At 41.1% G+C, this 19,512-nt stretch overlaps 1 protein-coding gene across 1 annotated transcript in view; it reads right to left on the bottom strand.

The window, feature by feature from the left end:
- Nucleotides 1–19,512, bottom strand: part of SNX25 (sorting nexin 25) — a 90,233-nt gene that overhangs the window by 36,307 nt on the left and 34,414 nt on the right. The window contains exon 6 of the mRNA XM_023514904.1: nt 9,004–9,074. Coding sequence (XP_023370672.1) covers nt 9,004–9,074 — 71 coding nt within the window. The remainder of the gene's footprint in view (nt 1–9,003; nt 9,075–19,512) is intronic.

The raw sequence follows: 19,512 nt of genomic DNA on the forward strand, positions 1-19,512 counted from the left end.
TTTTTTTTTTTTGGTTGTAGCCATCATTGTTGTTTGGCGGGCCTGGGCTGGATTTGAACTCGCCACCTTAGGTGTATGTGGCTGGCGCCTTAGCCACTTGAGCCACAGGTGCTGGGCTAGTATATTTTGTTTTTTAATAAGAGGGAAATGAGCTAGTTTTAATGCTGATGAGAAGACCAGTTAAAAGTAAAGAAAGGTGACAGAAAATAGAGTTCAGAAGATGGTGAAGAGGTCAGCTTTAGAAAAAAGTCAACTCTTCAACCATGGTGACACAGAAAGCACAGCAAGTACAAGGAGATACAAGGAAGTTTGCAGACTGGTGCAGAAGATGGAGCAGCTTCCTTCATATGGATTCAGTTTTCTCTAAGTGGTGACTGAGGTTTCTGCATAGACTCACAGGCTAAAGTGGGGAAACGGTGGGGTCCACTGTGGAGAGCAGAATAGAAAGCTCATTTCAGGCTCAGCGCCTGTGGCTCAAGCAGCTAAGGTGCCAGCCACATACACCTGAGCTGGCAGGTTCAAATCCAGCCCGGAACCACCAAACAACAATGACAGCTGCAACCAAAAAATAGCCGGGTGTTGTGGCAGGTGCCTGTAGTCCCAGCTACTAGAGAGGTGGAGGCATGAGAATTGCTTCAGCCCAGGAGTTGGAAGTTGCTGTGAGCTGTGATGCCATGGCACTCCACCCAGGGTGACAGCTTGAGGCTCTGTCTCAAAAAGAAAAAAGAAAAAGAAAGCTCACTTCAGAAACTCAGCAGGTTCATCAGGCATGTCCAGGGCCAAGGGGCCTAGATGACTGCTAGAGAAATAGAAACATTCTGACTTAAATAAAGTGACTACACATTTGGGCAAGTGAGACTACACTCTCTGCAGATGAGCCATAGTACACTTTCTTAGATCTGAAACCACCAATAATGAAAGAAGCAGGTCTGTGTTTTGTTTCCTGGTCCCCCAGACAGCAACCTGACTAATGTGTGCAGGTCTCAGTGGTGGGCCCCCAACTTCCCCAGGATGGTCATCACCTCTCTCATGCCCCACTTAGTCAAACACACAAACACATTAAATAGCACCTAGGCAGGCTCAACAAATTAACTGAAAAAACAAAAACAGTACCACACAACAATGTAATCTGTCAGAAGCAGCTTTTCCAGTACTCAACACAAAGGGCAAACTTCAGGTTAATAGCTGACCTTGTTCAAAATGATGTCAGATGTTACTGAATGTTTTTCCACATGTGTGGACTGAGGAGACATTTTCATTTGACTCCAGTAATGGTTCCTGAGCTTGTGTATGCTTGACTAAGAGAGAGACCCTGACCAAGGGACTTACTCAGTTGGCAAAACAGAATTTTAGGAGTTCTAAGAAGGGAGGATAAGGATGAATTAATCTAGTGCAAACTAAGATGCTTTGTGGGTGCACCTAAAGAAATGTGTGCTTGCTCAGGGTGGGCAAGGGACTTGAAGAGAAACTTCTCTGAAGAAGACAGGCACATGGCCTACAGATATATGAAAAAATGCTCACCATCCTTAATCATCAGAGAAATGCAAATTAAAACTACTTTGAGATATCATCTAATACCAGTAAGATTAGCCCATATCACAAAATCCCAAAATCACAGATGCTGGCGTGGTTGTGGAGAAAAGGAACACTTCTACACTGCTGGTGAGACTGCAAACTAATACATCCCTTTTGGAAAGTCATCTGGAGAACACTTGGAGAACTAAAAATAGACCTGCCATTTGATCCTATAATTCCTCTATTAGGTATATATCCAGAAGACCAAAAATCACACTACAATAAAGATATTTGTATCAGAATGTTCAATGCAGCCCAATCATAACTGCTAGGTCATGGAAGAAGCCCAAGAGCCCATGGAGCAATAAATTGTGGTCTATGTACACCATGGAATACTATGCAGCCATTAAGAAAGATAGAGACTTTACCGCCGTCATGTTTACATGGATGGAGCTGGAAAATACTCTTCTTAGCAAAGTATCTCCAGAATGGAAGAAAAAGTATCCAGTGTACTCAGCCCTACTATGAAACTAATTTATAGCTTTCATAGGAAAGCTATAACCCAATTTTAGCCCAGGAATATGGGGAGAAGGGAGAGGGAGGGGAAGGAAGCGGGGAGGGTAGGTGGAGAGAGGGTGATTGGTGGGATCACGCATATGGTTCATCCTATAAGGGTATATGTGAATATCTCTAAATGTAGAATATAAATGTTTTAACACAATAACTAAGAAAAAGACATGAAGGCAATGTTAACCAGTTGGATGAAAGTATTTCAAATTGTCTATAGAAACAGTACACTGTACCCCATGATAGTATTAATGTACACTGCTATGACTTAATTTAAAAAGGAGGGGGAAAGAAATGTGTGCTTGGAAGAGCTGATTTTCAGAAAAAAATTTCACTTTTGAACACATATCCTAGGCCAGGTGAGGTAGCTCACACCTATAATTCCAACACTCTGGAAGGCCAAGGTGGGAGGATCCCTTGAGCTCAAGAGTTCCAAAATAGCCTGAGCAAAAAGCAAGACCCCGTCTTTACAAAAAAAAAATAAATAGAAAAACTAGCCAGATGTGGTGGAAGGTTTCTAGGAGTCTGAGGCAAGAGGATTGCTCAAGCCCAAGAATTTGAGGTTGCTGTGTGCTATGATAAGGTCATGGTCTTCTACTCAGGGTGACAGAGTGAGACTGTCTCAAAAAATAAACACACACACACACACGTCCTTGGTCCCTAAATTCTGCACATAGAATTTTAATTACCCTAAAATTCAGGGGCAAAAGTTGCCTTTTATAAAACAAACCTAGACTTCAATTTTAATTTTGGGTTAAAATGCTAATAAAGGGAGAGACCTATATAGGAGGAAATCGACACCCATTTATCAACTACCAGATTCCTTTTTCCCCCAAGAAAGCTTAAAAGCCTTTCTAAAAGGACAAAAACTAGACACAAATTCCAAAGAGAAGGAAGAAAGAGAATAAAACTTCCCCTATAGCCCAGCTGCAAAGCTTAGAATATTCTGGAGTTGGTCTGCCTGCTCACTTGAAAGCATTCTGTTTGCTGAGGGGCAGTACAATGCCATTGTCTCATTACAAAGCGTGTTGCTTAGACAATTCTGTTTATGTTTGGCCTCAGAAAAAACTAACACTACATTCAAGGCTAAACAACTGACAAGGAGCTCAAGCCATCAGTGTTCCCAGCATGCAGAAATCCTTGCAAATCCAGTGATGCAGATGAATACATTTCTTTGTGGCCTTAAAACTCATTCATCTGAGAAATATTCACGCCACGATAAGTATGGGTACGAAGGTGTGGGACAACATACTGAGACCTGGCTCAAACTAGTCATATGGCTGTTTCTCAGCACAGTCTGAAGTGGCAACAGTGTGCATTGTTAGAAACCAGTTAATCACCAGACATTTAACCTCACTTAAAAAAGAAGTGGCCAGTGAGACACTGGACAGCAGTGACTCTTTAAACTAGTGCCAAATAAACACACAAGTGATACAATATTCCAAAGCAATTAATCTTAAATGTTTACTGTTTTTGCCTCCTAATCTGGATTCCAATGAAGTTAGAGGAAAAGGAAATGGGTTAATTTACCAAAAAAGAAATTTAGAATAGACATTAGGTGAACACTTTCGGCCATAAGACGTTACAGTAGACTAATGAACACTACTGTGGAAATGCTTTTTGCTATAAATCCCCTGCCCATGACATAGTTCTTCCTTAAGCAAGTGAAGTGCCTTGCGGTAAAACAAAGACACCAGGGGACAACTGTTGGCCGTTATTTCTGATGAGGTAGCTGAGAGAGAAAGGACTTATAGTGCAAACTGATGATTCTAGAAATAGTACAAGTGTAACTGAATTAAAATGGCACACTGTGTTTTCTAGGTATTAAAAATGCCAGCAGTGGAATACTTTTTTTCTCTCATAGTGTGCTTTTATAAGCTCTGCACAGCCCCAGAGGACTCAGGAATCTAACGGGTAACAGAAGCGGTTTCTCATCCCTGGCTCTGCTGACATCCTGAGCAGGATAACTGTGGTAGGGGCTGGCCTATGTGTTGCAGGGTGCTTAGCAGCTTCTCTGGCCTCTACCACTAGATGCCAGTAGCATCCTTTCCCCCAAAGATGACAATCAAAACTGTCTCCAGAATGTTGTCAAATGTCCCCTGTGGAGCTAAAATGCCATTCAGCCGCACCGTGAAGTGCTTGACATAGAGGCAAGACCTCTGTGACCACAAAAAGGATGCAGTCACTCCTTCCCTTACCCCTCCTCAACCTGGGTTTCTCTGCTCCATGCTCTGCCCAGGATGCATGGGACCCAGGCCATCAAGGGGAGGAATAGGGACTTCCTCACTAGAAAAGGATGGGCCGCCATCCCTCAGCCTGTATACACACCTCTATTGTTGACCTTTGAATCTTTCTTGTACATTTAACTAGAAGTTTTACTAATCCTATTGATAGAATTCAAAGACAAGTAGATATTTACTTAGGGACTAGTTAAGATTCAAAATGGTACTTCTTAACATGAAGCTGGCGGCAACTCTCAGTAATTCCTAATCAAGCAAAGTTCTTCAAAATTACGTGGAAATAACCTCAAAAGCTATGTAGTAATTCAAGAAATATTTATCTTACTTTTCAACTTGAGGCTGGTATGTTCTTTTTCTAAAAGAACAAATGGGTTTTCTTATCACAACCAACACCTGAAATTCCTTACCTTAAAATGCCACTCCACTTTAGTGGTAAGTATATTTGAGGAATAAGCAGAAATCATAGCAGGAGTTGATGGTAGAACCACTCAGGTTGTAATGGAGATTGAGCAGAGACCTCACAGACCTTGTGCAGCCCAAACAGAGCATGCCAACTGCACGGAACTCTGTTCCCACGTTTGCACAGTGAGTTGACAAAAGTGTATATAGCTAAGTGATATATACACTTAGACCACTGATCTAGCCCATACAATGTTAGAGTTTGAGCATGATGCTCATAACATCTACCTGGGTGAGTCAGCAGTATGGCAGAAAGGGTCCAGGACAAAAATCACAAGACCTGGGTTCAAATTCTGGATCAGTGTCTAGCAGGTTCTATTTAAACCAGGCAAGTTATTTAACATCTCTAGACCTAAACTTCATAAAAGGTAGGTGTTAGAACATGTGATGACTATAGCTTTCTCAGGGAAGAGAGTGGAAGTGGAGTTGGCTATAAAATCATGAGGCTCTAACTTAAGGCAGAGGACAAATGGGGCCAGGTGGTAATACCAGGAGGGAATACTCACAATAGGAAGGCTGGACTGGCAGGCAGTCTGGGATCTGGTTTGAGTCCATTTGGGCTGCTCTAGTAAAATACCATAGACTAGGGAGGCTTATAAACAACAGGAATTTATGTGTCACATTTCTGGAGTCTGGGAAGTCCAAGATCAAAGCACTGGAAGATCTAGTGTCTTCTTGCTATGTCCTCACATGAAGGGAAGAGCAAAGCAGCTCTCTGAGGCCTCTTTCGTAAGAGCAGAGTTAGGAAAACCCAACTCTAACATGATGTTCCTCCATCCAGCAGGCAGTGGGCACCAGCTAGGTGTCCTCTAATTCAATTCTGACACATCTACCTAGGGATAACCTCAGATTTCAAAGGCAGGCTCTCAGCCCCTTTTTCAGATATCAGTTCCAACTTCCAGCCTCAGGAACTTCTGAAAAACAAACTTCGAGCTGAAGTTCCCACAACTCTCTTTGGGTTTCATTCATTTGCCAGAGTGTCTGGTTTATTAGAAAGGCTATTACATGTACAGAGGATACGGAAGAGATGTACAGGGTGAAGCATGGGGAAGGGGCTCAGAAGCTCCATATCCACCTGGGTGCACCACCTCCCAGAACCCTCCATGTGGTACAGCTATCAGGAAGCTCCCTGAATCCAGACCTCTGGGGCATTTTATGGAGACTTCATTGGACAGGCATGACTGAAGACAACCATGAAAAAATGTCATTAGACAGAAAGAGTATGACCTAATGGGAACAGACGGAGTGAGGAAAGCCAGCCTGGCTTTTCAGTTCAGACGCTTCTTCCTCCAGAGGTTGGGACAGGACCCTTTGGAATGAGGATCTCCTGACCGACAATCAGATGAAACTGGACAGGTGAAAGGAGGATGGGAGAAGGTCAGGGAGAGAAATTCTGTTTCCTAAGGCCTGTTTCCAAGGCCTAAGATGCCCAACATTGTAACAAAAGGCTGTAAGGAGGGTAACAGGAGTTAAGAGCCAAGAACTATCAACAGAGACCTATATTTATATACAAATGTATTTATAAATATATTATATATCATAGGCACGAATCTCATTCATGACAGTGGAACCCTCATTACCTGATAATGCCACTGCATTCTAGCTGGGGTGACGAGAGAGACCTCATCTCAAAAATTAAAAAAAAAAAAAAAATTTCTAATGGACATCATTATGCTTCTCAGCAAGTAGCACTGTTTGTGTACGCACATATACATATTTGATATATTCTGTAAGTTCTATTTGATATATTAAATTCCACAAACTATTTAGCTATACTCTAAGAAAATTGTTTAGCTGCACTTGGGGAAGATTCACAATTTTAAAAAATGAATAAAAAAGCGAAGTCTCCCAATCTATGGCTCCCAAACGTGTACTATTTACATATAGTCGTTTCCAACCCATTCAAATCAAATTCACGCCCTGTCCTTTGTTGTAGTCAGTGGAATGAACATTTCTATTAAATCACCTTAACTATTCTGGGTAACATTTCAGAATTCCAAACAGCAGAGAAGAAACCATTAAAGGGAGCTGAGATTTTGGGCCTTACTCACATCAAACTGCCTTGGGACATTTAGCATATGCCCCATCACTACTAAATCTCTTATACTCAGCCAGCTTATTTTAATAGACCATTTCTCAACTACGCCACCTGTTCTTCTAGTTGTAAATAAAAAGCGAGTAGAGCACTAAAACACAGCTATGACTACATCTAAAGCTCTGTAACATCGACATTAGCAACTCTCAAAGTGTGTCTTCTGTGAGCATCACAAGCATCTCCAGGGAATCTGTGGTCATGCAAACCTGCTGGATTCTAGTTGCAGAATCAGACACTTTCAGGTAAGGGCGAGACATGAGCTCAGGAGTTCGAGACCAGGCTGAGCAAGAGCAAGACTCCATCTCTACTAAAAATAGAAAAACTAGCCAGGCACTATGGCAGACACCTGTAGTCCCAGCTATTCAGGAGGCTGAGGCAGGAGGATTGCTTGAGCCCAGGAGTTTGAGGTTGCTGTGAGCTATGATGCCACAGCACTCTACCCAGGGCAACAGACCAAGACTTTGTCTCAAGAAAAAAAAAAAAAGAAAGAACAGTTTTCCTCTGTTTAAGACAAACCAATCTATTGTGAACCTAAATATGAGTTTTGTTGGATTTGCTGAAGTTTGCTGAAGCCTCAAAAGCTTTATTGTGAACCATCCTAAATATACAAATAAAGAGGTCTATAGGCCCTCCCACCTCCACCCTACCAGGAAAAGGCAATACAGAGTTAGCTGGTGCTATAGTTTAGATATTTATGTTCCCTCCACAATTCATGCTGAAACTTATTCCCTAATGCCAGTTAGTGGGGAAGCTGTGACCTCAAGACCACATAGCCCTATGACCAAATCCACGCTTCAAAGAAAAAAACTCTTTACTAAAAAGATTTGTTCTTGGGCGGTGCCTGTGGCTCAGTGGGTAGGGCACCAGTCCCATACAGCGAGGGTGGCAGGTTCAAACCCAGCCCCGGCCAAACTGCAACAATAACAAAAAAATAGCTGGACACTGTGGTGGGCACCTATAGTCCCAGCTACTCAGGAGGCTAAGGCAAGAGAATCATCTAAGCCCAAGAGTTAGAGGTTGCTGTGAGCTGTGTGACTCTGGTAAAATTTGGATTCAGTCAAAAGGCCACACTCAACCCCCTTCTGGACCCAAGTATTTGTCCCCTCTGGAGGGTGCAACAAAGAGGCTCCACCAGAGAGCAGCTCTCACCAGATGTGGAGTTGCCATGCCTGACCCCAGACTTTCTAGCCTCCAGAACTTGAGAAACTTCTCTTCCTTATAAATTACTCAGTTTGTGTTATTATAGCAGCAGGAGCTAAGATAGTTGGTTAATTCCTTAAGGTTTCAAGAGAGTACACAATCAAGTAATTTTTTCCAACCTGTTATATGACATTTTTTCTTTAAATCTTTACTTCATTTGAAGAGAAACAAACAGGAAAAATATATTTTAAAAATAGAGCATTTGGGGCAGCGGCTGTGGCTCAGCCCCATATACCAAGGGTGGTAGGTTCAAACCCGGCCCTGGCCAAACTGCAACAAAAATTAGCCAGGTGTTGTGGCTGGCACCTGTAGTCCCAGCTACCCGGGAGGCTGAGGCAAGAGAATTGCTTAAGCCTAGGAGTTGGAGGTTGCTGTGAGCTGTGTGACACCACGGCACTCTACTGAGGGTGACAGAGTGAGATTCTGTCTCTACGAAAAAAAAGAGAGCATTTCCTACAAGAGTGGAAAGCGGGAAAAAGGCTCATAACAATCCAACCACTTCAGGAAAAGATTAAGTAAATTATGAAACACTAGAGTTGTTTAAATATGTTTTAAGATACAAATATTAATGATTAAAATTAAATTTCAATATGTGAAGAAATTAGATAAACAGAAATACTATATACCCAATGATTTTAACCATCCAAAAATTATGACTACAGATGAATAAAGTTTTATAAGGTAATAGAAAAATACAAAAGTTTTTGTTACGATGAAATTATATTTATTTTCTCTAATGCTAATATAGTACTGTAATACTATTATTTTAATAAACTTGAAATTTTCTTTCTTTTTGTGAGACAGAGCCTCAAGCTTAATGCACGCCAAAAGAATGCCTATATTTTCCAAAACTCTGACAAGGGTGGGGTGGGATGGATAGAACTAGGGCCATTAACATGTGTTATTCAGGAAAACAAACTTTCTTACCCTTGTGCCTCTTCAGTTGGGGAAAGCTGCTAATTGTAGTTGCTTGGATTATTTCCACTACAATTTGATACCTGATTTTTAAAAAGAAAGAGAGAGAAAAGATTTAATAGGAAGAAGACACTATTTGCAGAGATACCTTTGTTTTATTTTGTCTTTTTTTCCCTCTGTCCCCTGGGTAGAGTGTAATGGTGTCATAGCTCACAGTAACCTCAAATTCATGGGTTCAAGTAATCCTCCTGCCTCAGCCTCCTAAGTAGTTGGGACTACTGGTGCCCACCATAACACCTGGCTAGTTTTTCTATTTTTAGTAGAGTCAGGGTCCCACTCTTGCTCAATCTAGTCTGGAATTCCTGAGCTCAGACTATCCACCTGCCTCAGCCTCCCAGAGTGTTGAGATTATAGGCATGAGCCACTGTGCCTAACCTACTTATTTTCTTAACAGGGTCCACTCTGTCACCCAGGCTGCAGTGATTTGGGTATCACACAGCTCAATGCAGGCTCAAACTCCTGGGCTTAAGCGATCCTCCTGCCTCAGCCTCTGTAAGTGTTGGGATTATAGGTGTGTGCCATCACACCCATCTGAGATACTGTTAGACTGCATCTAAACTTAATAAATAAATACAGGAGCTGTGACTCCTGCCAAAGTCTCACTTAAACAAGCCAATATGGATCAAGTATCTATAACAGACTGGGCACTGTGCCATGCTAGTCATTTCTGAGGCCCTAATGTAAACATCACACACCCACAATGCCCCTACCAAACTCCCCACAGTGAGAGTATTAATACCTAGCCCTAACCAGGGGTAGACACTGAGGTTCTGTTTAAATTCCTCTGTCTGCTCCATATCCCTGGGCAAGCAGGCCCCACTGGCTCTACCACGCAAATCTGCACCGTCCAAAAAGGTGGCCACAGGTGATCTGTGGGTATTGCAGGTTATTAAAGTTTAGTCACTTTTCAATCACACTTGCTACATTTCACATGCTCAACAGTCACATGGCTTGTGTGCTGTACTGGACAGTGCAAAGAAAAAAGACTCAGGGCGGTCTCAATTCCTGCTTGAGGGATCCTCCCATCTCTGGCCTCCCAGAGTGCTGTGATTACAGGCATGAGCCAGAAATTCCATCACTTAAGAAAGTTCTGTGGATGGTACTATCCTCAATATATCTCAGAGCTGTCCTCACTGCTCCAGGCCCACTGCCGCTGTCCCTCCTTACTGCTCACTTAGAAGGCTGCCCCAGACCAGCAGAAGCAGAACATATGCAGTGAGACTCAGCCATCACTTTTTTTAGAATTTTTTTTTTTTTTTTTTTTGAGAAAGAGCCTCAAGCTGTCATCCTGGGTAGAGTACCATAGCATTACAGCTCATAGCAACCTCCAACTCCTGGGCTTAAGCGATTCTCTTGCCTCAGCATCCCAAGTAGCTGGGACTACAGGCACCCGCCACAATGCCCAGCTATTTTTTGGTTGTAGTTGTCATTGTTGTTTGTCAGGCCCAGTTTGGATTCAAACCCACCAGCTCTGGTATATGTGGCTGGTGCCTTAGCTACTTGCTCTACAGGTGCCAAGCCAGGCATCAATGTTTTTAATGCTCCCCAGTAATTCCAATGCACAAGGGGAGCTGGGGACTATCAGGTTAGAGCAGCAGGTATATGGATATATGACTGGCAAGACCTCTGAGTTAGGAAAAAGAAAATTTTATACTTTAAGTGCTGAGTACAGCCCTGGAGTTGTGGGTGTTTTTAGCATATTCAGTTGGGTTTTATAATCTAAATCCAGATTTTCTTATAGGCTATTTGACAATTACTAAGACTGCCCTAACCAAACTGATGTTTGGTTTCTTGGCCCTTAATTATACTGATTTAATTAACTGTATTTGCTGGTAACAAAGCTATTTTAACATTAATTCTTAACAAACTTTGCAACATTCTATGATTTAGTTTGGCTGGCTTTAGAGCACAAAATAGCATACATTCTTTTGATTTTCAACTAAAATCCAAGAGACACAAATTCATCACAGCCATGGCTATTTATGGACTCCTCACAAACTCCTATCTTTTTTATTTCTTCACTCGGGTAATATAAATATCCATGTCTGACTTACCACCTCAAAGAGGTGACAGTGTCAGGAGCAGTGTCACCCAAAAACGGTGGCAGACACTGTCAGCTGCATACCCCACATCCAGGCTCTTTTCCTGCCTTCCTAACTGCCCCACAGTTTTATCAGGGAAAGGGACATACTCAGCTAAAAAGCCTAACCTTCTCTGTAGCAACCAGGGCTGGTCACATGATACAGGCCTAACCTAGGAGATACAGGCAGAAATGGCTGGGTGAGGATTCCAGCAAAACTTTCTAACAACAAACCTTTGCAACATTTTGTCTTTGCCCATCCCTCATTTTTCTGTGCAAAACAACAATCAAGTGGATGAAGGTAAAAGCAGCCACCTTGCCAAGCCACAGGCTAAGAAAGATGCAGTAAGAAGACAAGAGGAGTTTAGGGCTCTGATGACATCATGAACCATCACAGCATCCCCCACTTACCCATCTCAAGACACATTGTTGCTGGAGGAAAATAAACTCCTAACCTGTTTAAGTTGCTGCATGTCAAGCTGTCTCATGGCCAAATGCCACTCTAACTGACAGAGAGTTCTTCGAGGACCCCATACATGCAGAAGACAGTTCTAGGCAGACTACACATTCAGGCAGTGTTTGCCAAACTGAAGCCTTGCTGGGACATCAACGATTAATAGTTTTCTGCTGGAACTGGCTTCATTCCTCCAAATGATGGCAAAGCACAAAAAATGGATCATTATATGAATGAGGAAAAGGTTTAGAAGCAGAATATACAAACCTGGACCCATCAAAGCCTGACTTTCCCCAACCAGGTCCTTAATTTAACCTTGGGGCATGAGTTCTACTGGCTGAAAGTGTGGACTTGCACACAACTCCAACATGTTTCCAACCCCCCCCCCCCGCATATTCTCAACTAGATGTCCTGCAAATAGACTTAACATCCTTCTGAAACACACCAAGTCTAATCTCAATAATTTATTATATGGAAACAATAGAAGCAAAAAACAAACAAAAGAACCCCAACCAAACCTATCATATACACATTACTGTAGCAACTCTACAAAGAAAAGCATGAAAATAAACTCTATGGCCAATAATGCTTTCATTAAATAACCATATTTCTTAATCTTGCATTGCTTTATCGTTATTCTTTGTTAATCTTTTATTGTTCAAAGGAATGAATAATACTAATATGCCTGCTTTCAGGAAGCTCTGAGGATGTAGCAGATCAAATAAAAGGCAAACACTCAGCCAATAGCATTTACGATCATAAAGATTACTTGAAAATAGATGTTTCTGACAGACTAATTTTAAAAATGAAAAATATAGCTAGGTGCCTGTAGCTCAGTGGGTAGAGCTCCAGTCCTGTGCACAAGGACCAGCAGGCTCAAACCTGGCCCAGGCTTGCTTCACAAAAAAAATAAAATAAAAATGCAAAATAGTATGTTTAAGTTTACAATCACAGATATTAACTCTGTGTGTATATGAACCAGGCCTACCAGGCAAAATACAGATTAAATAAAAGGCAGTTGCATTAAAGTGGTAGAATTACGAAGTTTTGGGGTTTTTCCCCCACATTTTCCAGACCATTTACCTTAGACCTTATATATATTATTTCATTCCTCAGGTCTTCCCCAATCCCTGTAATCACACTCATATCTGACTTCCCTGAAATCTTAAATTACTTCTATCTTACAATAGTGCCTATTTACTATTTTACATTGTTGTGTTAAATAGTCACACTTCTGCCAAGAATGCTATGAACAAAGAAAATGGTGTTTCCAATTATTTCAGTGTGTAACTCTCCTCCTAAAAATGGTGGCATACTATTGAGCCTAAGACAAAAACAATAGCTTTGTCTATAATAAAGCTATGTTATCTTTTTTTCCCTGACTAGATCATGAGCCTCTTGAAGATAAGAGTTCTGTCTTAGATTTTCCTTTACTACCCAGCTTGGCACTAAACATAAGAAAGGCATTCAATAAATACTAATGACCTAAATTAACAAGGGCTAACATCACAAATACTTAACAGGTACAAATAATATTTTGAACAATTTGTTATGTTGATATTTTAATGATTTGTGCTTTGGAACAAATGACTCATCAATGGCATTGAAAAAAATATACACTGAGTAAAATTTTTTAAATAAATCATTAAAATTATAACATAATACCAGCTAACGTTTATTGATTCCTTCATTAGGTAACAAGTATCTGTTTAGGTATTTTAACTCACATTATCCTCACTTAATCCTCATAACAAGTTGCTATGATTATTTTCACATTACAGAGGAGGAAATGGGAGTTCAGGTGGATTAAGAAATCTATACAAGGTCCCACTGCTGCTTAAGTATAAGGGCCAGAATTACTCTGGGGTTGTCTCATGCTCTTAACCATTTTCAGGTTACTCTAAAATTCAATATAGGTTAATGCGTATCTTGTCCAAGGCCTTTCAAATCACACAAGCATGGTCAATGCCAGATATCTGGCCTTTCCAGCCTTCCTACCTTCTATTTCCCTCTTGGATCCTGTTTCTGCCAAACCAGACCACATGCAACACTGGGACACACTCCAGCTTTCCAGCCTGCCCTCTCCTCAACATTTCTCCTCTTTCTTCTCCCTCTTGCTGCACACAATCACTCCTCCTTACCTGCTGAAATCCTAACTCTTGAACACTCAGTTCTCGGTCATTCCTCCACAAAGCTTTCCCCTCCGTCGTAGGATGAAATATTTGCTTCTACCCACTTCTCTAGCTCTTCACACTCCACTTCTGAGCCTTGTATCCTGCTTCGTACTTAGCTATTTATATCCACACAGGGCTCCTATGCTGGATTGCAAACACTTTGATGGCAAGGGGTGGAATCCAAGGGCCTACAGCCAGTTCATCCTCATATACACTCAGCCCCCTCACACAGTGCTTTACACATAGCAGGTAACTGAAGAGGATTATTGACTTGAATTCATTTTCACTTGACCTCAAGAGGAAATGATTGAGTTTCTTTTTCTTTCTTTATTTTTTTAGAGACAGTCTCACTTTATCGCCCTTGGTAGAGTGCTCTGGCATCACAGCTCACAGCAACCTCCAACTCCTGGGCTTAAGTGATTCTCTTGCCTCAGCCTCCCAAGTAGCTGGGACTACAGGAGCCCACCACAACACCCGGCTATTTTTTTGTTGCAGTTTGGGCCAGGCTGGGTTTGAACCCGCCACCCTCGGCATGTGGGGCCAGCAGCCTATTCACTGAGTCACAGGCACCGCCCAGTGATTGACTTTTTTCATTCTCATTTTCCTCTAGGAAAACCATACCGTATACACATCCAAGTTCCTCCAAATGCTGGCTATCCTTGAGGGCACAGGCTTCCCTGAACTCTGGGCAAGCTATCCAGAGGCACTGATCACTCACTTAGCTTGCTTTCTCTAGAGGAAGATATGGTCTCACAGGTAGTCTAAGCTTGGTTCAAGAATCAGGAGGACCAATATTTGTGTATATTCCCTTGATTAGAAGTGCACAGATTGTTGGTATAGTTTTTCCAAAATGATAATGTAAATGCAAATATTAAGGAGGAGTGGTACAATAAGAATTCAGACCACACATGGTGGATCACAGCTATAATACCAGCACTCTGGGAGGGCAAGGCAGAAGGATCCCTTGAGTTCAAGAGTTCAAGACCAGCCTGAACAAGAGTGAGACCCCATCTCTACTAAAAATAGAAAATTAGGTGGGCATCATGGTGGGTGCCTGTAGTTTCAACTACTCAGGAGGAGGAAGCAGGAGGATCACTTGAGCCCAAGAGTCTGAGGTTGCAGTAAGGTATGATGTTGCCACCACACTTTAGCCAGGGTGACAGAGCAAGACCTTGTCTCAGAGCAAAAACAAAAATAAACAAACCCCCCCCCCAATTCAGCTATTTTCCAAATCCAGCAAGATCCTATCTATGGTATCCTTTATCTCAGGGGGGTCTGAACAAAAAGCTGCGCTAAAATAACTGCCACCACCTGCTCCTCTGAATCACTACTTCACCTGTTAATGCTAAACAAGTGGCTAGATAGAGTTTGTGCTTATGAACACTCCCCACCAATCTGAAATTCATCTAAAATGCAACACAGTACTTCCAAGTCTTTACCTTAGAAATCTATAGATTTACTGCCCTTCTACTGTCTATTCAGAACAACTCCAGAATTCAATTAGAATTGATTTCAAAGTTATTTACATGCCAATTCTCCTCCCCCAAATCAGTCTCTTCATTTTCATTAGGCACACTTTATGCAGATTCTTAAGAAATTATTAGAGTATTCTGGGCATTAACATGCTGAAATATCTTGGGAGAGTCAAAGGCCAAATATTTCAGCCCAGTCAATCTAAGCCAACCAGATTCACAGTAGTCCAAGAAAATCAGGTTTGCTGACCTTGCAATGATTGAGAGGAACCGGGGGGTATCTCCCAAAAGGAAAAAGCATCTTTACTATGGAATTCTAAGGAAGAATGGAATTTAAACTAAACTTAAATGAAACCGCATTCTATAGGATCAAAGCAGGGTTGTGTAAAGGAATTGACACAATCGGGGATCCCTTGAAAACTATAAAGTTAAGATGGACGTGTGAAGTCCAGAAACCCCTAAGTGCAGCTCTGGGTCTGGGTTGTAAGTGAAAGCTGCTTCTGTGTGTCATGCTGACCTTGATCCTCCAAGAAGAGCAGGATGTGTCTTTTTTTTTTTTTTTGAAGATGTGTCATTCTTATTGACAGAATTTCAAAGATCAAAGTTTCTGACAGTCTGGCATTTTAGAGAATGAAGTTTCTCAGTGACTAAAAAAGCTCAAAAAAAGAGGATTATTAGAACAAGTGTGCACTTGGGAGAAATATTGTTTCCTGTTAACTTTGTAGCAGGCCTTAATGTCTGTTACCCCAGCCCGATAAATCGCTGGGCACATTGTACTTTCTCAGCCTAAGCCAATTTTTTCTTCTAAAGCAACGTATGTTCATTGAAGAAAATGAGGAAAATACACAAAGCACAACATTCAAAGTTAACCACTATTAGTATCTGGGATACCTGTGTAACCTTTTCTCTATGTAAACATCATATAATTTTTGTTTTATAAAACTGGGTTTAAGCTCAGCACCTGTAGCTCAGCAGCTAGGGCACCAGCCACATGCACTGAGGCTGGTGGGTTTGAACCCAGCCCAGGCCTGCCAAACAATCGCAGGTGCCTGTAGTCCCAGCTACTTGGAAAGCTATAGAGTTTGAGGTTGCTATGAGCTGTGACACCATGGTACTCTATCAAGGGTGACACAATGAGACTCTTGTCTCAAGAAAAAAAAAAAAAGACTGGGTTATGCTGTATATACTGCTTTAGGGCTTTTTTTAAAAAATCAATTTAGCTAATATCTTCCATTATTATTAAATATTCTAACATGACACCATTGCAAATACATGGTAACCTATTTTATAGTGCACCAATTTTTATTTCCAAATCCTCCTTTTGGATATTTTGGTTATTATTTCAACATTTTGGTTATTTCAAAGTTTTCTCTATTTTAAATAAAATTGTAAGAAATATTCTTAGAGAAATCTTTCCACACATTTGTGATTGTTTCCTGAAGATAAACTATGAAAATAACTGGGTCAAAAATACATAATTTCATGTTATGAAATTGCATTACAAAAAGATAATCATTTCTAACCTACCTGTGGAGCGCTCCACCACATCACTGCCAACGCTGTCATTAAATTTCTATCAACAGTGTTAATCACCAATATTATGAACAAGGAAAAGTATCTCTTCTAGTGTTTTGTTTTGTTTTCTGAGACAGAGTCTCACTCTGTCACTCTGAGTAGAATGCCATGGTATCACAGCTCACAGCAACCTCAAACTGTTGGGCTCCCATGATCCTCCTGCATCAGGCTCCCAAATAGCTGGGATTACAGGCACCCATCACAACCTAGCTAGTTTTTCTATTTTTAGTAGAGACAGGGCCTAGCTCTGACTTAGGCTGGTCTAGAACTCCTGAGCTCAAGCAATCCACCTACCTTGGCCTCCCAGATTGCTGGGATTAAAGACATAAGCCACTGCCCAGCCAGCTGTTTTCTGAAGTCAGTGTATTTTTATTTCTCATAAAACTGAAAGACCTTCCAGAACATTTTTCATAAGCAGCCACATAATTTATCAAGTTTTTCTATAAACCTAAATTAACATTCATTTATTCTTTCCATAAAAATCTGCCAAAATTCTCTATGCTTTACACTTGATGATTTTTTTTCATGTCCTTTCCACCCACACTCATCTTTTTCTTAGTAGTTAATATGTGCTTATTGATTTCTGACATGGTGCATTAGTTTGTCTTGAAGTATGCTTAATTTCTTCTTTCATGTTCCTCTACAACAGAATCCTATTTTACTGCTCATGACTCACAATATATTTTCAGAATCACTGTTCAAAACACAGAACATTTAAATAATTTAAGTTCTTCACGGAAGCATGCAATTTTAAGAATTTTAATATTTTAACACTTTATCTTCATGTGCAAATGCACCAAAACTAATTCAGAGATAAAAATCCATTCCCTGGCCAGCACAGTGCCTCATCCCTGTAATCCCAGAACTCTGAGAGGCCGAGGCAGGTGGATTGCTTGAGCTCACAAGTTTGAGACCAGCCTGAGCAAAAGTGACAACCCGTCTCTACTAAAAATAAAAAAACTGAGGCGAGAGGATGCCTTGAGCCCCAGTTGGAGGTTGCTGTGAGCTATAATGTCACAGCACTCTACCCAGGATGATAGCTTAAAACTCTGTCTCAAAAACAAAAACAATAATATTTCCTTAGTATTTAAAGAAAAAAATGTTCCCCATGAAACAGGTCCCGGTGCCAAACAGGTTGAGGACTGTTGCTCTATACAAAAGATCAGCCCAGCCAAGACTCATAAACAAAGGGGGGTTATATCCACACCTTGAGGAAACTCCACAAGGTTGGAGGCCTGTGCTACTACTTTAATCTGGCCGCCTGGAAAGCAAGCTACCCAGATTTAAATATAGGATTTAAAGTCAGAAAGACCTGAGTTCAAATCCCAGCTATGTTTCTCTTTCTGAACATTATCTCAAATAGGCTAAGTGGTGGTGATTTATTATACATTTGCGATTATTTACATAAGTAAAATCTCCAAATACTATCCCATAAAACTTAAATTACTTATAAACCAAACCATACAATTAAATCCAACATTATACATTGGTGAGACCTAGATTAACATACGACACAATGTGTGAGAATACAGTGCCTTTTTTTTTTTTTTTTGAGATAAGAGTCTCAAGCTGTCACCCTGGGTATAGTGCAGTAGCATCATAGCTCACAACAACTTCCAACTCAGGCTCAAGGGTTCCTCTTGCCTCAGTTTTTCTATTTTTAGTAGAGACAGGGGTCTCGCTTTTGCTCAGGCTGGTCTCAAACTGGTGAGCCCAAGTAATCTGCCCACCTCAGCCTCCCAGAGTGCTAGGATTATAGGTGTGAGCCACTGTGCCTGGCCCACAGTGCCTTCTTTTACAATACATGCCTCTTAGATGGTAAATTACTTGGATCAGAAAATTAAGTAGCGTAAGTCACCTTATTATTAACCCTAATTTTAAAAAATGTGACAAGTCTAAAATCCTCAAACAGTTCAAAGACTCAACCAATTTCAGCCAATATTTTACATTTCCATCATTGATTTGTCAAAATTATTATTATTATTATTATTTTGTCGAGACAGAGTTCCACCCTGTGCCCTGAGCAGAGGGCAATGGCGTCGGAGCTCACTGCAACCTCAGACTCTGGCTGTGGGCATCCTGCTGCCTCAGCCTCCGAAGCCGCTGGGATTACAGGTGCTCGCCGTGGCACCTGGCTGGGTTTTTTAATTTTTTTAATGAGTCAGGGTCTCACTTTCACTCAGGCGAGTCTCGAACTCCTGAGCTCGAGCAATCCTCCCTCCTCAGCCTTCCACAGAGATTGGGATTACAGGCGTGAGCCACCGTGCTCGGCATCAAAATTATTATTAAAAAGAAAAGTTGACATATCAGTTTTCTTTCTTACTCATTTGGGAACATTAAAATAGAAGGGTAAGAGAGAAACAGAAGCTTAGAAAACCTACAGATGACACAATCACATGGCATACATATATCAGCATACTGTTAAAAGAAAACTGAACACACCAAATCACAAACTCACCCTTAAGATATCTCAGATATGCTAAGGAGATTATGTTCTCCTATAAAAGATACTCCTACAGTATTTTCAAATGTTTTCTCAAAACAATTACCTCTGCATTTTCTAAGAAAAGTGAAAACCAGCACAATGTCCATACATTGTGATTGAAAAAAAAAATCACCTTCCAGTGCTTTTTTAAGACAGGCATCTGGTCTGGGCCTACTAAACAACAATGACAACTTCTTTTTTTCTTTTTTTTTTTTTTTTTT

This window comes from Otolemur garnettii, unplaced genomic scaffold, assembly GCF_000181295.1.
Source record: "Otolemur garnettii isolate 467f Iridium unplaced genomic scaffold, OtoGar3 scaffold00061, whole genome shotgun sequence".
NCBI lineage: Eukaryota > Metazoa > Chordata > Mammalia > Primates > Galagidae > Otolemur > Otolemur garnettii.